A 21,040-nucleotide genomic window follows, 5' to 3' on the forward strand; every position below is an offset into this window, starting at 1 on the left:
AATTCACCACTGTAGTGTTGATGGCAGTAACTAGTATGTTAACTCAGAACCTCTCAAATGAAATGAACTGACGACCCACGTAGTTCAAACTGACACGCCTATCCAAGCCCCAAAGTAGATAAATCAAATAGGATTCTAATGCTATCCTACGTAGTACGCCCAGTAATATACAAGATAAATGGTATCCGCAAACCCAACACCAAAGCTTTAGTTTTATACTCCAAAATCCTTAGCCATCAAACTCCATCCATAGATCAATAACACATGCAAATCAGTCCTTCCGCTCATCGCGAGAATCAGATTTTAACATCTAATCCCGCCCATAGCTAACCTTCAACCTCTTCGCCGGCTTATCCTCGTCAGATAAATCGTCCGTCTGATTCTTGCCCTTGGTATTTTTCGATCCACCAGAAGCTTTCTTCTTATTCTTCGATGAACCACCAACATTCTTCACACTGGCAGAGGTAGAGTCACCATTTTTCGAAGGGCCGTTCGGGCCGGGGGTGGAAGTTGGAGTTGCGGCGTGGGAGGGTGTCGTTTGTACGGACGAAGGGCCCGGTGAGTCCTATTTCATAGTAAGTTTGAGTCGTCCCCTGAAATGATTCCTTCTGGTATCAACGGTGGCTCTGAACATACTACCATGTAACTGGCGGAACTCCGTGAAAATACACGGTCTGATTCCGTGACTTGTGCTTTTCGTCGTCCTGCGGCGCCAGATCCGAGACTTAAACCTGATGCACCGAGACTAGAGCCACTTGCAGAGCCTTTGATGTAATTGTCGAATCCTTTGATGATGTTTCCTGCTGTTGTTTCTTCGAGATATGATTGTTCGAAACGGAAGATTTGATCTTCGAGTTGGGCCTAGGAGTCATTCCATTAGCGGATGATCCGTATTATTGACGCTTTGCTGTAATCACTCGCTGCGAAAGAAATCTCTGTTCGCGATGACAGTGCTAATGCGATGCGCTTCGATCAATTCGCGATTGGTTGCCTTTGAAGCCAGCGCGAGACAGGCTTTGTCACTCACCATGCTCTTATCCATCAACCGCTTCTTCGCAATCGTGTCTCTTAAGTCCCGGCGTAATTTCTCATAATATGGTAATCCGCGACTATTAGCGTTCTGGTCGGCTGGTGCATTTGAGGCCCCTGCTGTTGCACCGTTGGCCGGTGCAGCGGGCGCGTTGGTTGTGGGTGTTGCTGCCGGAGCAGTGGCTGTCTCGGCCATGATGAGTGGGATTGAATCGGAATAGCTAGGTAGGCTGGATTCAAAGAGAATGGGGCGTGTGTTGTGTAGTGCGGATAAATGAAGTTTGTCGCAAATCGAATGCAACGCGGTATTCCATCGCAAAGTCAAAGCGACGAGAAGCTCGGAGATGCTTATCGATGTTTGTTCTGTTTGCAACGTGTCACCTCATCGGAGGATTTGAGGATGTTTACTCTTTGGCCATTTCTTCTGCTGATTCTCTCCTGATAATTTGCTATTCTCGACTTCATTGTCCGAATATTCAATATTTTGACATTATTTCGAATATCTTCTCTTCAAGATGGACCACTCCATGCACGCCATGCACGACATGGACCATGGCCACGGCGATATGGACATGGGAGATCAGTGCAGCATGAACGCAAGTCCTTCGATCTGGTAATTACTCAATTCTAGCATTTGCTTACTGGAACTTCTCTTTAGATGATATTTACCTGGTCATCCAAGAATCTCTGCATCATCTTCCGCCAGTGGCGCATCACAGGTCCCCTCTCCCTCTTCTTCTCGCTCATCCTTATCGTGCTCCTCACGGCAGGCTACGAGGGCGTACGACACATCACTCGGAAATATGAAGCTGCCCATAACCAGCGATTAAATGCCTTTGTCGCAACCACTAGTACCTCAGGTATGTTCTTGTTCCTTTCCTAACTCTTCCCCGCACTTCTTGGGCGGACATTATCGGTTGTTAGGTGAGGGAATGAGGGGATGAGATGGCGCGCGGGTGATGTCAGACAGCTTGGACGGGAGATGATGGTGGGATAGCGATGGTGTTTATACATTTGCCTCTCTGTTTCCGAAGTCCTGGTTCAAGCTCTCATCTATCTTTGCCTTGCAGACAATGGGATCCCCCAACCCGTTACCGCTGATCTCCCCGCCGATGCTTATCAGTCCGTTACTGGCGAACGCTCACCACTACTTGTAGGACGGGACAATAGAGCTACTATTACCCGGCGAGGGAAGCTCACCCTGGCTGCGCTATATGCCATTCAGGTATTTTACAGTTTTTTCATCATGTAAGTGTCAAGATTAGAGTGCCTCGCTTAAAGAACTGCGTCTAAGACATGACTAGGCTTCTCTTTATGACATATAACGGCTCGGTTATGTTGGCTGTTGCTGTCGGCGCATTCGTTGGATATCTTACTTTTGCAGATGGCACCTCAGCATCTAAGACTGTTGCTTGCCACTAACAATCCCAATTTACTTTACGAATTCTTCAATCGCTGTTCATGCGGGTATGCATCGCTTGAACCCATCAATCTATTCCTTTCATGAGCCTTTCAATATGATTCTATTCTTTATATTCGACGATAATCCAAGCGATCGCTTCTCTTAGATCGTTTCGCTCCATTGCGCTAGATGCATCAAGATTGTAGACGTATTTATTCAAACAAAACCCTGATACCAGTATGCAAAAGGGTAGGGCTCATTTCTAATTGCCATTTGTTCTATGTGGTATCTTATTTACGGCACTTCGACATCGCTGTCATCTCCAAATCCAAAGCTAAAACCTCCTTCGGCACTTTGGCCTTCGGGCTCACTTTCTACCTTTCCATGGACAATGTCTTCCCATTTGCGCTTCTTACCCTCATTCTTGCGTTGGAGCTCTTCGAGGGCTTGATCGAGGAGTTCGGGGTGAGACTCCCGCATACCACTTATGAATCTTTCGTATGGGTTGATGACGTTCTTTCGAAAGCCCGAGACCTGGTCCGCCTTGTTCGATAGGAAATCCAATGCAGCTCCTAAATGAGCTCGGGGGATGAAATTTTGAGTGATGGCGATCGATGGTTCCAAGTTGAGGACCAAATGCCACCATCCCGAGGGGACATGCAAAATTTCACCCTCGCCGCAGATGCCTTCCATGCACCCCGCAGTTCGTCGAGCCTCGGCATGAAAGTTCAGCAGCCACTCGGCGATGCTGAGAGGCGAAGTCACCTCGCTTTGATCATCTGAAACGTACACTCCAGGTGGTGGAGGCCGTTTCTCACCGGATGGGAACATGATCCAGTATTTTGGACCACGAAGGACAGCATTCCATGCGCTTGTGGCATTTGGATCTTTATGGAATTTGCTACCCGATCTTTCAGGGCCAACAATAAGCCATTGGTGATCAGGCCGATCGCTTCCCACCACCGAGAAAAGATCCTCAGCAAAGCAGGCTGGTGGCCAGTATGAGGCATTCGGAGTTGAGTCAGGCGCGCCGACAGCCAACCCCATTTTGGAGACAAATGCACGGTCAAAGAGATATAGGGGGCTCTCATCGGAGTTGTCGGCCATATAGTCACCGTATGTTCGTAAGGGCCAGTCGACAGCCTCAGCACGGAATGTGCTCTGGCCATAACGGCCCAGTAAAGTGCCGACAGTCCAGTCCTTATAGACGGGCCAAGACTTCACAGGCTCGGTCAAAACGAATGGGGTATCCGCCCATTTCTCATGAAATTCTTCCGGTGAAAGATCAGTTAGACGTGGGATCTGATTACGCGCAGGTATCTTGGTAACATAGGGTTCCAGTGAGATATGGACACAGCTGAAAGGTTGATAAAGTGCATCTGAATAAAGGTGAGAACAATCGATCATGGGCACCTTTGACGCCGGCAAGTTGAGATAGGTCGATCTCCATGTTCCTCGCCATGTGAAATTTTCCGGATGTGATCTGCAAAGTCGTTCAGTAATTCAGTAACTGACAGTGTACAGTGTAAAATAAGATTAAAACTGAAGCGGTGGCTGTTTTGAGCCGCATCCACGGAGGATCCGCTCCGCCCCCACGAGAGTATGTATGCTATGCTAACTAGTATATGTGTACATTCCAGTACATTCATGATCGTGAATCATCGATAATAATCATTGAAATGTACTAGTAAGCCAAAAAAAAAGTACATGAATGAAAATAATTTGGAACTTACGCGATAAAAAGTGCCTTCCAAAGTTCCTCTGCCCGAGTAAATGCATAAAAGGCTTTGCAAGTGCGCCCAAGCCGCAATAGACTATGACCATCCAAACTTTCCAGTAGAATTAAGATTAATTCATCGGGCAGTCGTTGAAATGATCCAATAGCATCGCGTAAACTCCATGTCGCTAGTAGAGCATTGCCACTAGGTTTGACGCCTAATGGATGACACGGAATAGCCTCATCACCTTGTTCTTCAATATCCCCATCTTGGGTAGGTGGATAATCCGGTAGCGTTGTGATGTCAGGCATTGTTCCCGCCACTCTTGGTTTAGGGCTTCAAGAATTTTTTTTTTCTGCCGGTCCGAGCGTAACCCAACCGGTCACGACAGCGACAGTCCAGAAATCAACCACGAAAGAGAAAAGAAGAAAGAAAAAAGACAAATGAAAGAAAGTTGCAACTTCCTCAAAAGGTGAACAATGCACCAGATTCACCACGAGGGAAGGAACAATTGGGGGGGTTGCAGCCACGTTCCTTCCTCGCTTGGACATACTCTCTATAAACGGCAGGCGGTCAGCTACCCGCCCACCTGCGAAAAAAAAAAAGCGTCGCAGCAAATGGCGGCGCCGGCAGAGGATTTTTTCTTTTCTCTTTCAACCCCCCTGTGTCTTGATACACATCCTACTTAACCACTCTTTCTACACCCACCTAGTATCTTGTGCGCTCTTCGTGATCGAAGAGCCTTGATACTAGTCCTTTTCACGCAGCGAACCTTCACCCTTCAGGGTACGTTCGCTTAAAATCTCACCCCACCAGGTCACAGCGACGAGTCGTCTGTGATCACCTACCTTCAACCGCCAACATGTCGAACGACAAGGGTCTTGAGGACCTCCCCGAGGGTATGTTAAATTTTTTTTTCTATCCGCTTTCTTTCTGCTCGATCGCTTTTTTGTGTTTTGTCGCGTTGTCCTTCACGCTCGACGATTCATAGTGGCAACGTCAAAGGGGATCGCAGAAAATTGAGATAAGGACCAACGCTAACTGTGAATCGCACCTGTATAGGTCAGATCGAGTCTAACTACGATGAGATCACCGACTCCTTCGACTCCATGGACCTGAAGCCCGAGCTGCTTCGCGGTATGTGCTATTCCCGCGCCCCTTCTCGCTCATTGCGGGGTATGCAGAAAATTCCTAACTGTCGACCCCAGGTGTCTACGCCTACGGTTTCGAGCGTCCCTCCGCTATCCAGCAGCGTGCCATCATGCCCATCATCAAGGGTAAGTTTACTTTTTCTTTCCTCCCGCGCTTCTCGTTTTCAACGATTTTCAGAACTCAGCCTAATCATCCCATTTCAGGCAACGATGTCATCGCCCAGGCTCAGTCCGGTACCGGAAAGACTGCCACTTTCTCCATCTCCGCCCTGCAGAAGATTGACCCCAACCTGAAGGCTTGCCAGGCTCTGATCCTTGCTCCCACCCGTGAGTTGGCTCAGCAGATCCAGAAGGTCGTTGTTGCCATTGGTGACTTCATGACCCTCGACTGCCACGCCTGTATCGGTGGTACCAACGTCCGTGAGGACATGAACGCCCTCCGTGACGGCCCCCACGTCGTTGTCGGTACCCCCGGCCGTGTCCAGGATATGATCCAGCGCCGTGTCCTGCGCACCGACCACATGAAGCTTTTCATCCTCGACGAGGCTGATGAGATGCTGTCCCGTGGTTTCACCGAGCAAATCTACGACATCTTCCAGCTCCTTCCCCAGTCCACCCAGGTCACCCTGCTCTCCGCTACCATGCCCCAGGATGTCCTTGAGGTCACCACCAAGTTCATGCGTGACCCCGTCCGTATCCTGGTCAAGAAGCAGGAGCTTACCCTTGAGGGTATCAAGCAGTTCTATATCGCCGTCGAGAAGGAGGAGTGGAAGCTTGACACCCTCTCCGATCTCTACGAGACCGTTACCATCACCCAGGCCGTTATCTTCTGCAACACCCGCCGAAAGGTCGACTGGCTCACCGACAAGCTTACTGCTCGTGACTTCACTGTCTCTGCTATGCACGGAGACATGGAACAGGGCCAGCGTGATGTTATCATGAAGGAGTTCCGCTCTGGTTCCTCCCGTGTCCTGATCGCCACTGATCTTCTGGCCCGTGGTATTGATGTCCAGCAGGTTTCCCTGGTCATCAACTACGATCTCCCCGCCAACCGTGAGAACTACATTCACCGTATCGGTCGTGGTGGTCGTTTCGGCCGTAAGGGTGTTGCTATCAACTTCGTCACCGCCGACGATGTCCGTATGCTCCGTGAGATCGAGCAGTTCTACAGCACCCAGGTCGAGGAGATGCCCATGAACGTTGCTGATCTCATCTAAACATCCTAACTTACCCCCTTTTATGTCTTGATGCGGATTACGATCGCAGAACCTGCGTCAAAAGTGGCTTTCTGTGTTTCTTAACGCATTTCCGCTCGCAGCTGGCCTGATGGGCTGGCCAGAGGCCATCCTCTACTGACATCGGGTCACTGTAATGGTTTCCTATGTCCCTGCACCCACGGAGATGTGACATGTTTCTGCGTTTTTGCTGTCACGGTTTTCCTTTTACTGCATTTTCTCTCCGTTACCTCTGTATCTAGCTCGCTCTGGTTGGTTAAGGATGCCTGTTATGATACTTAATCAATAGATCGGGCCAAAATGTGACTTGTTCCTTACGGTGTTTGTCTTAGAGAGTAACTCTGAATGATCTATATCTTTCCTATTTATTTATAAGTCTGCCACTAGATGTGTAGCTGCGAATCTTCAAACACTAACTGGTGTTTTAACCAATTTATTCCTTGATATCATCCACTTCACACGGGCTCTTGACGTTTACCGCGATGGTTCGACACATAGTATAAGAAGTTACCAGTGGGAGTACTGCCTTACCTCACCCACTCCATCTAGCACTCTTCAACCACGCACTCAGTGTCTTTCCCTTCCCACAGCTTCTTAGCACGCTCTGGACTTCGATTCTCCTATCATCGTTGACAGTTATTTACTTCTGACGGCTATACCCAGTTGGTAATATGACTCGGTCCGGCGTTGCAATGACACCCACGGCACTCCTCTGGAACTTCGAACTACAGCGTGAGCAGCGATCATTGACGCAGCATCTAATTGAAGCGAAAGCTCGAGTTGTAGAGACGGAGTCGCTTGTAGAGCAACTCTCAAGCTGCTTGAAAGACCTCACCGTTATCGTCGCCTCAGTGGCTACGTCTCTCAATGATCAAACTCCTCAGGGCCAACAGCGACTTCTGCTCCTACGCAGTCAGCTTCAGGATACCGTCACTCCTATTTACTCTAATGCTAAAAATATAGTGAATCGAAATGAGATTCTACTTGCTTCAATCGCCAAGCTTCGTGGTCTTCATCACACCCTTGGCCTTGAGAGAGCTATCATGAAAGGACCACCACCTGGACTCGAGCCTAATCAAGAATCTGGTGAAATCAATGAAAAGACATGTGGATCATCTCCCTTGACCCAGGCTCTCCTTCAGATCTCGCATTCCAGGTCCGATTCTCACACGACCAACGAGCCGGAAGGCAATAACCCCAACAAATCTGCAGAACCGAAGATCTTATTCAAAGAACAATTCTCGTCAAAGCTAAATACAATGATGAATCAGAACGGCCGCTCAATCGGAGAATATTTTGATGCAGCACACGAATTCCGTCGTCAGAGCATGCGCGCGAGAGGGGTGAATAACGACCACACCATTATCGAAGCTTTCTTAGCAGGACTAGACAGCAATCTATACCGTCGCCGATTTACTCACTGGCTACGCAAAGAACATTGGACTTGGGATTTTGTTTTCCATTTTGCGCAGATTCTGATAATGGAAGAGGAGTATATGGCGAAGCAGGAATACGCGATGGAGCACAAGTTCGAAGATGGGTCTGTGTTGTTCCCTGATGGAGAGAGAAGTTATCGGTTTAGTTATTTGCCTCCTATTACGGATGAAGATTTAACTCTTAGTGAGTGTGATGATTAAGAATCATGTTCTTTATATGTTCGGGTGGACTCGTGCAATCGTACAGTGTGGATCTCTCAGGGAGAGCTGAAATATGGGTTTCGTGATCGATTATAGCTACTACATATCATTACAGGGCCAAAACGAATTGAAAAGCCATTTAGCTCTATCTGCTCCAGTACTTAGATGTAGCACTTTGAAGCTATCTGTAGAACTGGCTTTCACCCCCAAAACCTTCACATTGCTCAACAACATATTGGACACACCGAACACTCCGCACAACATGGCTCTTTACCTCGAAATCAGTCAATATCACCTATCCTACCAGTCGTACAGCCTTTGTGGATTCTGCACCATCAAAGATCTCCATTCATTATCAGACAACCAGGATCTCAAACTCTTCAACCAAGCCAAATCATCAACTTTCAGATATGGAGTCTCCGTCAAAGCCTCTTCTCTCGTTCTGACCTTCATCAACGGTGTATGCGGCCTAGAAAATGAAAATTAGATCAATCTGCTCCCACTCAATCCAACAAGATATTGAAGGACTTCCACATACCAGTCACTACCCCATAAAAGCTGCTGAGGATTTGCCTCGAACAGTGCTCGAACAAGAGGCTTCAGGTCCTCAAAATGCGGTGCTTGGGTACTAACCCTGTAAGGCGCACTAATCTTAACAAAAAGATGGCCCGCCCGAACTAAATCCATAATATCTTTACACCCAGGTTGTTCGGTGATACTTCTTTTCTGGCTATCTTCCGATAACATGCTCACCCCTTTCAATAGAGCAAAATGATCCGTCACCAGTCGAATACCTCGTGACACAACTTCCTTCTCAATAACAGGTTTCAACTCCCCCCAGAACTCAGGATGCGTGTGCGTAAACGCCATACTCCATCCCGTACAACGACCATCCAATGCACGGGAGTGAGCTGTTAGTGCTAGCTTTTGGAGTTCGACGTCGTGCATTGCGTTGAATCGGTACATGTTGACTCTTATCCCGCGGACACCATTGGCATGCATGTCGAATAGCTCGGCCGGTGTGATTGTTTCCGGGTCGATTACGGCAATACTTTTTGTTTTTGAGGGTCCCAATTCAGTGGTGAAAGTATGGAGACATGTACTATCTGCCCCATATGAGAGGCCGTGGGTGAGAACCGAGTGTGTTATTCCGGTCTTTAATTTGAATTCGTTGTAGTTTTTGATTGTTGCTGGTGGCGGGGTGAGGTGTCGGTTAGGGTCGTAGGGGAATCTTTCGGCTATTTTCATGTTAGCATTTCTTGAAGCTCATGTACGGGGGTGTTTCGTGTCAAGGAGACACCGTTGATTGAAGTCTTACGTTCGAAGACGTGGTGATGGACATCCCATCCACCTTCTGGGAAAAGCTGTGAGGTCATATTCGTTGAAATCTCGATATTATTGTCGTTGAGCTGACGATATTGGTAGATGCGGTTTTCGAAGCCGAGTTTGGTGACAGTCACATTCGGATTGATGAATGAGACTAGGCTAGTGGGTGTTATGAAATAATAGTATATTTGAACCGATGGTCAGGGGACTAAACTTGATATCCCGGTTTTGGATCAAGTCTTGGCCAATACCCCATTTCGAGAAGACCCGGGGTATGTTAGCTCGGAGTAGCCCATAAATTCCATGGCAATTTGATTAATCATGGTCAAGTCCCGAATTTCGGGGTAGTACCGAAGAAGAATATAGTCATAGTGGCCGATGGAGACATCGCGATGATCTCTGGAGCGTTCCGGGTAGGTAAAGTGGAGCTGGAGCACTCCGGAAAGTAGGAATCGCCAGCAAACATGGAAGCCACACTTGGCACCTCATCCTTAGGATTCTTCCATCAACATGATTTGAGGTGAAAAGGCGGCGAGCCTCCGGATTGCAAATGTCAGGATGGCAAATCCGCGATGTCGGACCGGTCCTGGCTGATCATGCTGATTTGATAGCGGCCGATGATGAGCCTGGGGCCAGTGACAAAGGGTAAAAAATAAGATGCTCTGACTTCTCTGTCACTCATGCATTCAGCTCAATCATGTCAAGCCAAACCCAAAAATCGCCTTGGCAATCTATACTGGCCGGAGGTGCTGCCGGTGGGTTCGAAAGTCTGATAACGGTATGAAGATCAATCATGGTTGATGGAATAGACCGAAGTCAAGTTACTAAGTCTTTGTGGCATATAGTATCCCACGGAATACCTAAAAACACGCCAACAGCTATATCAACCCAGTGGAGTCAAAAGACAGTCTCTCAAACAACTCCTCACATCTACCATTCCACAGCATGGGCTTCGCACTATTTATACGGGAAGCGGAATCTTCTGTGCTTCAAATGCCTCAAAGTCGGCCATCCGCTTTTTCACATTTGATGCTGCCAAACAATTGATGCCGACCGATTCGAACGGGAAAGTGGCATCCTTGGGGAATATGAGTTCTGGCTTGCTAGCCGGTGTAGCAGAAGCAGTCGTCGTGGTCACGCCTGGCGAAACCATCAAGACCAAGATGATCGATGATCGTGCAGGTCCTAGATTGTACAAATCAACTCGCCACGGAATTGCATCCATAATCAAAAAAGATGGCTTGGCTGGGATTTATCGGGGCGTCATTCCGGTTACAATGAAGCAGTCTGCGAATGCGATGGTAAGATTCACTAGCTATAATGTCTTCCTGGATCGAATGCAGGCGATGTCTTTACCTAAATCTGTTTACACGGTGGCTGCCGGTACTATGGCTGGAATTATCACTGTGTATGCAACTATGCCATTTGACTCGATCAAGACGAAACTACAGGCTGTCGATGGAAGTGAGCGGTATCGAGGTTCGCTGGATTGCTTCCGTTCAATGATCACCCAAGAGGGTATCACCAGTTTATGGCGAGGGACTACGCCACGATTGATTAGACTGAGTGTACGTGTCTCACATTTTTCTTGATGTCCTTACACCCTGCTAAATTTCTAACTGCAGGTTTCGGGTGCGTTGAGCTTCTCGATCTATGAAGCTGTTCTCCAATGGACCAAGACACTATCTAAAAGCGAGGATGAGGCGAGATTATAGATTGGAGATGATATACGAGATATACGGGATATGCAAGACCCGAGACGAAGGAAAAGATAGTTTCATTTTGCTCCAGTTATATTACGATGTATACCACTAGATTGTAACCTTCACTAAATCCCGAGAATCGAGATCTCACGGAGGCTCAATTTGATAGCCCTAATATTTTCCTCTCCCAGAAATGTCAACAGAACTACTGCATTTCCGATCGGATCCTGACATGATGCCAAGCTCCTGATAGATTCAATTTCCGTCAATCAAAGTTAACAGGGCTGAGCCCGTGGTTACTGGGGCATGATGTACCCCAGAATCCCGCGAGGCGAGCCAAGACGTTCCCCACAACCAAAACCTTTCTTTCTCATCTCCCCATCTCTACATCCCAGCACTATCATGCATCCCGGAAAACTAATCAGTGTTTAAGCCAAATGGTACTTGATATTGGTATCTGAAATATCGGTTTCGAGGAAACTAGCCAAGATGCCTACCGAAGAGGGCGGTGCCCCACCACCTCGAAAGGTTCGCTCGGCATGTCGCCGATGTCGCCAGAAACGAGCGAAGGTGAATCTCTTCAGCCAAAATCCTCCATGAAAGGAGATACTAATAAGTATGGCAGTGCGATGGGGGAATACCTGCTTGTGGTAACTGTGCTAGGGCAAAGGTCTCTTGTATTGATGTTCATACCGGCAATAACGACCTGTCTATCCCGCGCGAGTAAGTGTCAATTCCGGTTGAGATAGATCGTTCCGCAGATACAGCCCTGCCTCAGGGAGCATAGCAACATTACTAACTCACACAAGCTTCGCTGTAAAATGTTGTGCTCGCATAAAATGGCTCGAGGAGAACCTAGCCACTCTGTGCCCGGACTTTGATCTGTCTCGGGGCCCCAAGGTCAACACAGACTTTATGGAAGCACTCAATACATCTCAGGATGGCATTATGACCACTCACACAGCAAACACTACTCAAGTGGAAACTTCAGAGCCTCATATACCACCATCCTCTAATGAAGGAGTGGTAAATAAACGCTCACATTCGGCAATGGAGTCAGATGCCGATTCGCCACTTTCTGCTAAAGCGCGGTCTGTGGCAATTGACCTCGGCATGCTCTCACTACAGTCTGATTCACGCCAGAAGCATTACCTGGGGTCGTCCTCGGGGCTACTATTCGCAAAATTGATGAGTCTGGACAATGAGCAACTATCTGACCCTGCGGCAATCCAGAAGCGCAGACTGACACCACAACGAATATCCGACGAGATATACAAGTCTCTGTACAGCAAACTCAGAAAGGTACTTTTCATTAATGCTCTCTTTCGTGAATGCTTAGACGTGCCCATGTGGACATCATTTTACTGACTTCTTTCTGAAGGAACTTCCATCCCCCGAAGAAGCATGTCTCTTGCTCGAGATTTACTTTCAAAACATCCATATCGACTATCCATTCCTTCATCCTGCGTCAATCATCAATGCTTACCGCGCATTATATGTATGTGCCGAAACAGGCTATGATGAGTCTGTTGATCAGAATGGTTGGATCAGCTCTATTGATCCATTTGGCTATAACGGGAAAATGGAGTTTATTGCCGGTCGTCACTATACGCCAATATCGATTTTTACCGCCGTATTTCACTGCTTTACGGTGTTTTCCTTATCGGCCACCATACTTACCAGACAGAAAATATTCGACCATTCCCCGTCACGCTTTCAGCGCATGGCCATGTCTGCGGCGTCGGAAACCTTTTCTAGCATTTCCATTCCGTCGCTGCAAGCTGTACTACTACTAACTGTCCAGAGTCTTATTGAACCCGCCGGAATGAATGTCTGGACATTATCCTATATTGCCATGTCTCACTGTATAGATCTTGGTCTTCAGCGAGAACCAGGTGATTCAGATATACCTGGTCCTACAAAAGTTCTGCAAAGATTCTTATTTTACACAGTTTATTCAATGGATCGGTGCAAAGCCCTACCCCAAGAAAATCCAAGAACATCAATTTACTAATACTAAAACTCAACAGATCAATTGCCACAATTCAAGGGCGACCTCTTGGAATACGTGATGAAGCATTTGACATTCGCCTTCCAGACGAATCCGACGTGACAGCCATGATGACTCTGGCCGAGAACGACTTGTTGATCAAGCTCCCAGAAACGCATCTCCTCACGTTGTCAATCTTGAGGTTTCGACTAGAACAACACATATCTGAGATCAAACTGCTTTTGTATCATCTACCAACCCGAAACCATAGTTTTGTATGGCCTACGAACCTCACGGAGATCCAGGAGAAGATCAAATTTGATCTCGATAATTGGCTTGCTGATGTTGATCAAATCAATCCTGCCGGAGATCTGGACGAAGAACAAATCGCAAGCTTCCAGATTCAAAAAATGAGACACGAGCAAATTTACCATTCAGCCATTTGTCTTCTTTTTCAACCTTCGCAGATGTTTCCATCCCCAAGCCAGGAAGCTTTGAGGCTTTGTTATCAGAGTTGCAGCAGAAGGTTGCAGATATATGACGCTGTTAGCAGTAGAGATATGCTCTACTATAACTGGCGCAATATACATGGTATCTTCTCATCAGGGGCAACTATCGTGTATTGTGCCTGGGCATCGCGGGACCTGCAGCAAACAGTACCCTTTGCAAAGCTCCTTCGTGATTTACGTACCTGTTCCAACCACCTCAGTATCGGGAGCCAGTGGTGGCCCTCGGTCCGGAACGGCAAAGAGAGCTTTGAGGTGATGATTGACTTGATCATCAAATACTTCAGTGATGTGCAAATGCAGGTCCAAGATTTGTCTACCCCTCAACAGAAGCAAAGATTTTCTCATAACAATCGAGCTAGAAGTTCGCAAGTACCGTCGTCGAACAGGAATTTCTCTGGCGCTGAACATCACCCGGCAAATATGGATGGCGCAGGAGAAGCTCAGTCTGACCAATTTCATCTGCCTCAGCAAGATCAGTCATTTGACCTAGGTAAGTATATAGTTCTCTTATAGAGCCTCTGAGCTTTTTTCCATGTCTAAGATAATCCACTGACTTCACCGTTAGATGGCGCCCCTCCATCACTTGATCAAATAGACCTGGTCATGTCAATGAACACTCTACAGGAATTTGATCCTCCGACAATTGAAGCCGCCATGGAGAATTTCATGGCTGATTACTTGCACGAAGATTGGGGATGGGACCCATTCTCAAATTCGACTGGTCTTTTTGACCAAGCGAACGACATATGAAGTACTAATGAAACCAATCGTTGTTATTTTCAAACGATGCCAAGTTTGTACTCTTTTTCTACTTGGGACGGAGCGTATGGCTTCTTCAATGCAGGACATCATATCTGTAATATTACATAACCATCTACTTAAAGAATCTACTTCCTCAAATTCTTGATCGTTGGCCCCATCTCATCACCGTTCTCTAAGCACTTCCTCGTCTTATCATCGATATCATATCGTTCTTGGCAGAGACGCAAGCATTCTTCCACGGTGCTAGGCGGGATGGCAACAACACCATCACAGTCTCCAAGGATATAATCACCCGGATTGATTGTCACCTTCTCATTCACTTCAACATTGACATATTCCACGGGGACGTTGAGCTCGGATGAACGTGTGAAAGTATTCGAACCCAAAATGCTTATCCCACGCGCAAAAAGTCCCATATCTAATGCCCGGTGCTCCTCAATATCCCTGAATCGTCCATCAATGACAACACCAGCAGCTCCCAGCTTCTTTGCACGAGTGCTCATTAAACCTCCCCAGCATGCGCTGATTAAACCCTTTGGCTGGGAAACAAAGACGACACTATCCTTGGGAATGGCATCTGCGAAATGCTTTGGGGGGGCTTGGCGAGGCTTTTTCTGCTGCGTGTACCATGCGAACTGTGTAGGCAGGCCCGAATATTTTGGTTGGTCCACTCATTCGGTGAGGGCTATACATCGATAGACCTGATAGATATCCACCATGTTTAATTCCTAGCTTCACGAGAGCATCTCCAATCTGATCAACCATGAATAAGTTACGATCCCTTTTTTTCTCGAACATATAACAGGTATATTCGAATGCAAGTGGAAAATGAACTGGAATAACTTACATCGCATGATGTGAATTTGCCCAATGCCTGGATTGCCTTTGATTTCGCCGCCATTCTGAGTTTTGGAGATAGCAGTGGTTGCCACCTTGGAGTGAAGGTGGAAAGAGATGCCAACCTTGCCTAATCAAAGGTATGACTAAACATTCAAATACTCTGCAACATTCTGAATCCACGGAGATTCCTGTCATTGCGCCGGGTACGCCTCTATGGGGTCCAGCATCAACCGCCAAATTCATTCGCTGGGAACACTCCAGACCCACCCGGAACGCTCCAGTATGGCAGTTAGGGCTTCTCAAACTGGCGATCTCGGCGACCAAAAAGTAAAACCGATGGATTAGGATTGTTACGAATTACGATGTCCGGTATTGGTTACTTGGGATCGGGCCGATACTTTTATTGTAGATTCTCCCCCGCGTTGTTAGAGTTGAGTGTTCAACCATCGTGTTCGACCCAAGTTCAACATGATGTCGCAAGCATTTCGGCATCTTGCGCATACTTCGCAGCGGTCACAAAAGCTCTCAAACTTACAGAAAAGACACCTCGCAACTGCAAGTGCATATCCATCCAAGATTTTGGGTGTTGACTACAACAGGCAAATCGCAGTCTTGGATGCATTGAAGCGACAATCAAAGCGGCCCTTGACATTGACCGAGAAACTACTTTATAGCCACTTGATCGTGGATGAACAAAGTGGATGGAAGCTTGAGAAGATAGAGCGCGGGAAGACTATTCTTCAGTTACAACCTGATCGTATAGCATGTCACGATGCCACCGCCACCATGGCTCTGCTCCAATTTATCAGTGCCGGTCTTCCACGCGTGAGGACTCCCACTACAGTGCACAGCGACCACCTCGTGATTTCTGAGAAGGGCGCAAAGGAGGACTTAGAGCGTGCAACTTCAGAGCATGCGGAGGTGTACGATTTTCTCAGCAGTGCCTCGAGAAAATATGGAATTGGTTTTTGGAAACCGGGGTCTGGCATCATTCATACTGTCATTTTCGAGAATTATGCGATGTAAGTAAATGCTTATCTTCCCCAGTTTACACAAGATAGCTATCGCTAACGATTTCACCTTTAGACCTGGAGGATTGATCATCGGAACCGATTCGCATACTCCAAACGCAGGAGGATTAGGGATGCTGGGCATCGGAGTTGGTGGCGCTGACGCAGTCGATGCGATGTCCGGAATGCCGTGGGAACTGGTCGCACCGAAGGTCATTGGTGTTAACCTGACTGGCCAGCTTCAGGGCTGGGCATCAACAAAGGATATCATCTGCAAGCTAGCTGGTATCCTCACTGTCTCAGGAGGAAAGGGCTCAGTGATTGAATTCTTTGGCCAAGGTACTCAAACCCTGGGTGCTACGGGCATGGCAACTATTTGTAACATGTCAGCTGAGATTGGATCAACTTCTTGCATTTTCCCTCACTCCCCCGCTATGGACCGTTATTTAAAGGCTACCAAACGCGACTATGTTGCTCAGTCAGCCAATCAAGTCCGTGATATTCTGTTGACAGCCGATGAAGGATCTCATAAGTACTATGACCAGATTATCAATATCGACCTCTCCTCCTTGGAGCCCCATATAAATGGGCCTTTCACGCCTGATCTGGCTCATCCAATTTCCCAACTCAAGTCTACTATCAGTGATAAGGACTGGCCAGTTGAGTTGAGCCATGCAATGGTCGGCAGTTGCACGAACAGCTCATACGAGGATCTTGATAAATGCAGACAGCTTGTACGACAAGCCCATGCGACTGGAACGACGAAATTCAAGGTTCCGTTCCTTTTGACGCCGGGAAGCGAGCAGATCCGAGCAACAGCAGAGGCTGACGGGATTCTGGATGAGCTGAGAGATGCAGGTGCTGTCGTGTTAAGCAGTTCATGCGGGCCTTGCGTTGGATCTTGGGACCGGAAAGATGTGGATGTCAAGGGACATGAAAAGAATTCTGTCATTTCGAGCTTTAATCGCAACTTCATCGGTCGTCATGATAGCAACCCTGCAACGCATTCCTTTGTCTCTTCGCCTGAAATAGTCACAGCCTTTGCTTACTCCGGTCGCCTCGATTTCAACCCTAGCACGGATAAAATTGTCGGAACCGAGGCTTCATTTTTGTTAGATCCTCCAATCGACCAAGAGTTACCGCGAAATTTTCAAACTGGTATCAACACATTTCAAGAGCCACCTTCTGACGGCTCTTCTCTTACTGTTTCGGTCGACCCCAAGTCGGATCGTCTGCAGCTCTTGAACCCATTCAAACCCTGGCAGCGCGGCAATGCTAGTGGCATGGAGATCCTCATCAAGGTCTCGGGAAAATGCACCACTGACCATATATCCCCGGCCGGACCCTGGTACAAATATCGAGGACATCTCGAGAACATCAGCAACAATATGCTGACCACCGCATCAAATGCATCTCTTCCAAATGATCCTCAATTACTCGGACATACCGGAAACCCTCTCACGGGCAAGGTTGACGTTGTGCCAGAAGTCGCACGAGACTTGCAGAAAAATGGCGTACGTTGGTGCATTATCGGAGACACTAACTATGGCGAGGGTAGCTCTCGTGAACACGCAGCGCTTGAGCCGCGATACCTGGGTGGGACAGCAATCATTGCACGTTCTTTTGCACGTATTCATGAGACAAATTTGAAGAAGCAAGGCATGCTACCTCTTACATTCGATGATCCTGCAGATTATGACCGCATCTGTGACGGAGATCGTATTTCCTTGATCGGTGTGGAAGAGGGTGAACTTCAGCCTGGAAAATCTGTCACTATGAGGGTTCAAGGGATAGATGGTTCGGTCTGGGAAGCCGATCTCAATCATAGTTTCCATCAGGGACAGCTTGCTTGGTTACGGGCCGGTAGTGCTTTGAACTTTATCAAGTCGAAGACGGTTGGCAGGTGATGCTATGCTTGCTAGTCCTTCGGATTTTTGTTGTATGATAAATACTAATAATGTGTCTAGTCTCACTCTGACTAGCGCAGTTGGGTGGAATTGGAGTATGGTGTTTTATTAGTATTCCTTTTCTCGCTGTTTCGAGATTGAAAGGTCCTGAGAAAGAAGAATAGAATTACACAATTATATTTGGGACGCTTTGGTCTAGTTTCGCAGGCTCGGTAGCCCTAACCCCATATTTTGCCCTAATTTGCAGTGAAAACCTGGTGGAAGAGCAAGAGGAATCTGTGCTACTACTCGAATCTTGCTTGATTCTCATCACAAATAGGACTTTTAATAATTTTCCTCTAGATTGAAAGATTCCAGGGCTAGTAATAAGATAAACAAAAATAAAGATAATGAGGTGGCAAAAATCTGAATCCGGTCGAGGTGGAATGGAATGGCTGAATAGCCGAAGGAAGATAATTCAAGCAAAGAGCTTTTTCAAAAAGTAATACCATCTGGTCATTATTCAAAGTACGCCTTGGTCTGTCTTTTGCTGCTCAAGAAAGTGGCTCAACTTAGACAGTCAATTCCCATGGTAGTTGACCCATACTTCCTTCGGTTCATTCCTAGCCTCTGGCCCATTCATTTGCCAAACACACGGATCACTCCGCTGCTCGCGGGATACTCCTTACCCCAGATTTATTTCCCCACGTCTCTCTCAGCCAATGCCGTGCCCGGCATTCGTCAATCTTATAACCCAAAACACCAAAATGATTTAGCTTAGAGATGTTCGGGCTGCTCCTAGTCATTACATACCCCACGGGAATCCTTCGATATGGAGCTCGTCTCCATAATGAGGTATTACTGGTATTCGCATGAATGGCCTGTTCACCGGGAGGCTCAAGGAATCATATAAGTCAGCCTGATTCAGTCTCTTTTCTACAAGACTCTTATGTTGTCAAAGTGCAAGCTACTTCAGCTTCCTAATTCTCAAGATCATTCTTTCTGTATTGTTTTTTCCATTCATCACGTATTGGAAAATGGGTGCTGCAGGTGGAGGCTGGTCCAACGCGGCCATTAAGCAGGTCCCCGCTCCAGCTCGCAGAGCCTATGCCTGGTTGGCAGTGATCTGGGCTTCTTATTGTGGAGGTCTCCATGGCTTTAACACGGCGAATATATCGGGTACTATGAGCCTGTTACCTTTCAAACGAGACTTTGGATGGACCGATCTTTCCTCGACCACAGTATCTGATTATTCGGGCTGGGTTGTTTCATCAATGCTTCTGGTATGTACTTGTGACTAAAAGGCATATTCTCTAGGTTGTTTGTTCTGAAGAATGTTCATTTATAGGGACAAATCCTTGGGGTTTTGTTATCGGGCCCCTTAGGCGAGCGACGGGGTCGAAAATCCGTTATTATTTGTGCTGCCATTTTCTATACGATCGGAGCCATTCTAATGGCAGCCAACTTTGGCTCTCTCACTGAGCTTCTTGTTGGACGAGTCATGTCCGGTATCGGCTCAGGATTTGGCATGACTGTTGGACCTATCTATATCTCAGAAATTGCGCCTACTGAGATGCGTGGCATGATGACCACGTTCTACAACATCAATATTATGGGTGGTGTTGCCGGGAGTTATTGGATCAATTATGCTTCATATGAGCGTATATCCCCTGAGGATAGCTGGCAGTGGCGAGCTACCCTAGTTCTCCAACTAATTCCGTCGGTTATTCTCTTCATCGGGTTTCCATTCTTCCCAGAAAGCCCTCGTTACCTGATGATGAGAGGACGAATTGAAGCTTCCAAGCAAAGTCTTCTCAAAATCAGATCTCTCGACGAGGATCATCCTTATTTTAGTCGCGAATTTGACGAAATCAGGGGCCGCGTTGATGCAAATGCCGAGACACAATCTGCCTGGCAATCTATCAAATCGCTTCTAGGCACATGTATCACTGACCCTCCTACCCGCAAGATGCTTTTCTTTGTTATTCTTGTTCAAACCTTCTTCATCATGAGTGGTGGAAACTCAATTACCTATTATGCGCCGACTATTTTGAAATCAATCGGTCTGGACTCTGCTCAGGTCCTTCTGTTTTCAGCCATCTATGGAATGATAAAGGTTTTCAGTATGCTTTTCTATGCATTCTATCTCACCGATCGCTTCGGACGACGCCCACTTCTTTTGATTGGCTCAGCAATGAATACCGGTTGTCTCATCTACCTCGCCGCTTATCTTGGCGTCGCAGATCTCTCGGGTTCAGGTAGCCCATCACCTGCGGCGTGGATTGCTATCGTTGCAATTTGCATATTTGCAATTGGATATGCATTTGGATGGGCACCTGTCTTTTCCCTTACAGCCTCAGAGATCTGCCCGACGTCCACGCGTGGGACGGTCGTCACGATTGCTTTCATCTATCAGAACCTGCTGAACTTTGGCATTACGCGTGGATTTCCGAACATGACCGAAGACATGCATGCATGGGGCCCATTTGCCCTTTTTGCTGCTTTCACAGGGTGTGCCACTGTTTGGGTTTTCCTTGCCTTCCCTGAATGCAAAGGGCGAAGCATGGAGAGTGCTGGACAGCTATTTTCGTTGCCCTGGTATAAGATCGGATTCTCCAAGGTTCCAGATGCTGAGCAACAGACTGCTGAGCATGTTTTAGATCTAGAAAAAGCAACAACTTGCGAACACCAGGAGGATATCTCGATCAAAGAGAAATCAAGCTCATGATCTAGTTATCAGTAGTGTCAGGGAAAGCAATGAATCAGATTCTGGGTCTCCATCATGATAAAGGCGTAGTCATTTCACCGGTGTAGTTACTAATATAGTTGATCAGATGTGTAG

General features: G+C 47.3%; 11 protein-coding genes across 11 annotated transcripts; 7 read left to right on the forward strand and 4 right to left on the reverse strand.

Annotated features, from left to right (window-relative positions):
- Positions 1-310: 310 nt before the first annotated feature.
- Positions 311-1,225, reverse strand: N7469_005537 (chromatin modification-related protein EAF6/MEAF6; the record flags this gene model as incomplete). The annotated part of the gene is made up of 3 exons (XM_056644457.1): positions 311-565; positions 637-861; positions 1,028-1,225. The coding sequence occupies 3 exons, from the start codon at positions 1,223-1,225 to the stop codon at positions 311-313; spliced, it is 678 nt and encodes a 225-aa protein (XP_056501271.1).
- Positions 1,226-1,544: 319 nt separating this feature from the next.
- On the forward strand, positions 1,545-2,451 carry N7469_005538 (low-affinity Cu transporter; the record flags this gene model as incomplete). The annotated part of the gene is made up of 4 exons (XM_056644458.1): positions 1,545-1,625; positions 1,688-1,889; positions 2,100-2,277; positions 2,334-2,451. 4 exons carry the CDS (start codon positions 1,545-1,547, stop codon positions 2,449-2,451), a joined length of 579 nt encoding a protein of 192 aa, XP_056501272.1.
- Positions 2,452-2,725: 274 nt separating this feature from the next.
- On the reverse strand, positions 2,726-4,460 carry N7469_005539 (putative F-box and JmjC domain protein; the record flags this gene model as incomplete). The annotated part of the gene is made up of 2 exons (XM_056644459.1): positions 2,726-3,914; positions 4,165-4,460. 2 exons carry the CDS (start codon positions 4,458-4,460, stop codon positions 2,726-2,728), a joined length of 1,485 nt encoding a protein of 494 aa, XP_056501273.1.
- A 410-nt stretch (positions 4,461-4,870) lies between these two features.
- tif1 (putative eukaryotic translation initiation factor 4) lies at positions 4,871-6,517 on the forward strand (the record flags this gene model as incomplete). The annotated part of the gene is made up of 4 exons (XM_056644460.1): positions 4,871-5,048; positions 5,212-5,286; positions 5,358-5,426; positions 5,505-6,517. Exons 1-4 carry the CDS (start codon positions 5,012-5,014, stop codon positions 6,515-6,517), a joined length of 1,194 nt encoding a protein of 397 aa, XP_056501274.1. The 5' UTR covers positions 4,871-5,011.
- Positions 6,518-7,227: 710 nt separating this feature from the next.
- N7469_005541 (uncharacterized protein) lies at positions 7,228-8,172 on the forward strand (the record flags this gene model as incomplete). The annotated part of the gene is made up of 1 exon (XM_056644461.1): positions 7,228-8,172. The coding sequence occupies one exon, from the start codon at positions 7,228-7,230 to the stop codon at positions 8,170-8,172; it is 945 nt and encodes a 314-aa protein (XP_056501275.1).
- A 300-nt stretch (positions 8,173-8,472) lies between these two features.
- Positions 8,473-9,548, reverse strand: N7469_005542 (uncharacterized protein; the record flags this gene model as incomplete). The annotated part of the gene is made up of 3 exons (XM_056644462.1): positions 8,473-8,641; positions 8,711-9,410; positions 9,491-9,548. 3 exons carry the CDS (start codon positions 9,546-9,548, stop codon positions 8,473-8,475), a joined length of 927 nt encoding a protein of 308 aa, XP_056501276.1.
- Positions 9,549-10,195: 647 nt separating this feature from the next.
- Positions 10,196-11,213, forward strand: N7469_005543 (mitochondrial carrier; the record flags this gene model as incomplete). Its single annotated transcript, XM_056644463.1, has 3 exons — positions 10,196-10,276; positions 10,344-11,066; positions 11,124-11,213. 3 exons carry the CDS (start codon positions 10,196-10,198, stop codon positions 11,211-11,213), a joined length of 894 nt encoding a protein of 297 aa, XP_056501277.1.
- A 477-nt stretch (positions 11,214-11,690) lies between these two features.
- Positions 11,691-14,450, forward strand: N7469_005544 (uncharacterized protein; the record flags this gene model as incomplete). Its single annotated transcript, XM_056644464.1, has 6 exons — positions 11,691-11,771; positions 11,827-11,924; positions 12,011-12,503; positions 12,583-13,169; positions 13,232-14,190; positions 14,266-14,450. The coding sequence occupies 6 exons, from the start codon at positions 11,691-11,693 to the stop codon at positions 14,448-14,450; spliced, it is 2,403 nt and encodes an 800-aa protein (XP_056501278.1).
- Positions 14,451-14,587: 137 nt separating this feature from the next.
- Positions 14,588-15,363, reverse strand: N7469_005545 (RraA family protein; the record flags this gene model as incomplete). Its single annotated transcript, XM_056644465.1, has 2 exons — positions 14,588-15,097; positions 15,310-15,363. The coding sequence occupies 2 exons, from the start codon at positions 15,361-15,363 to the stop codon at positions 14,588-14,590; spliced, it is 564 nt and encodes a 187-aa protein (XP_056501279.1).
- A 407-nt stretch (positions 15,364-15,770) lies between these two features.
- N7469_005546 (uncharacterized protein) lies at positions 15,771-18,219 on the forward strand (the record flags this gene model as incomplete). Its single annotated transcript, XM_056644466.1, has 2 exons — positions 15,771-16,324; positions 16,389-18,219. 2 exons carry the CDS (start codon positions 15,771-15,773, stop codon positions 18,217-18,219), a joined length of 2,385 nt encoding a protein of 794 aa, XP_056501280.1.
- Positions 18,220-19,235: 1,016 nt separating this feature from the next.
- N7469_005547 (sugar porter family MFS transporter) lies at positions 19,236-20,926 on the forward strand (the record flags this gene model as incomplete). Its single annotated transcript, XM_056644467.1, has 2 exons — positions 19,236-19,481; positions 19,547-20,926. The coding sequence occupies 2 exons, from the start codon at positions 19,236-19,238 to the stop codon at positions 20,924-20,926; spliced, it is 1,626 nt and encodes a 541-aa protein (XP_056501281.1).
- Between the last annotated feature and the right edge of the window lie 114 nt (positions 20,927-21,040).

This window comes from Penicillium citrinum (assembly GCF_028827155.1).
Source record: "Penicillium citrinum strain IBT 23319 chromosome Unknown utg000004l:1.0-2404223.0:1.0-2405248.0, whole genome shotgun sequence".
In the NCBI taxonomy this organism is placed as follows: domain Eukaryota; kingdom Fungi; phylum Ascomycota; class Eurotiomycetes; order Eurotiales; family Aspergillaceae; genus Penicillium; species Penicillium citrinum.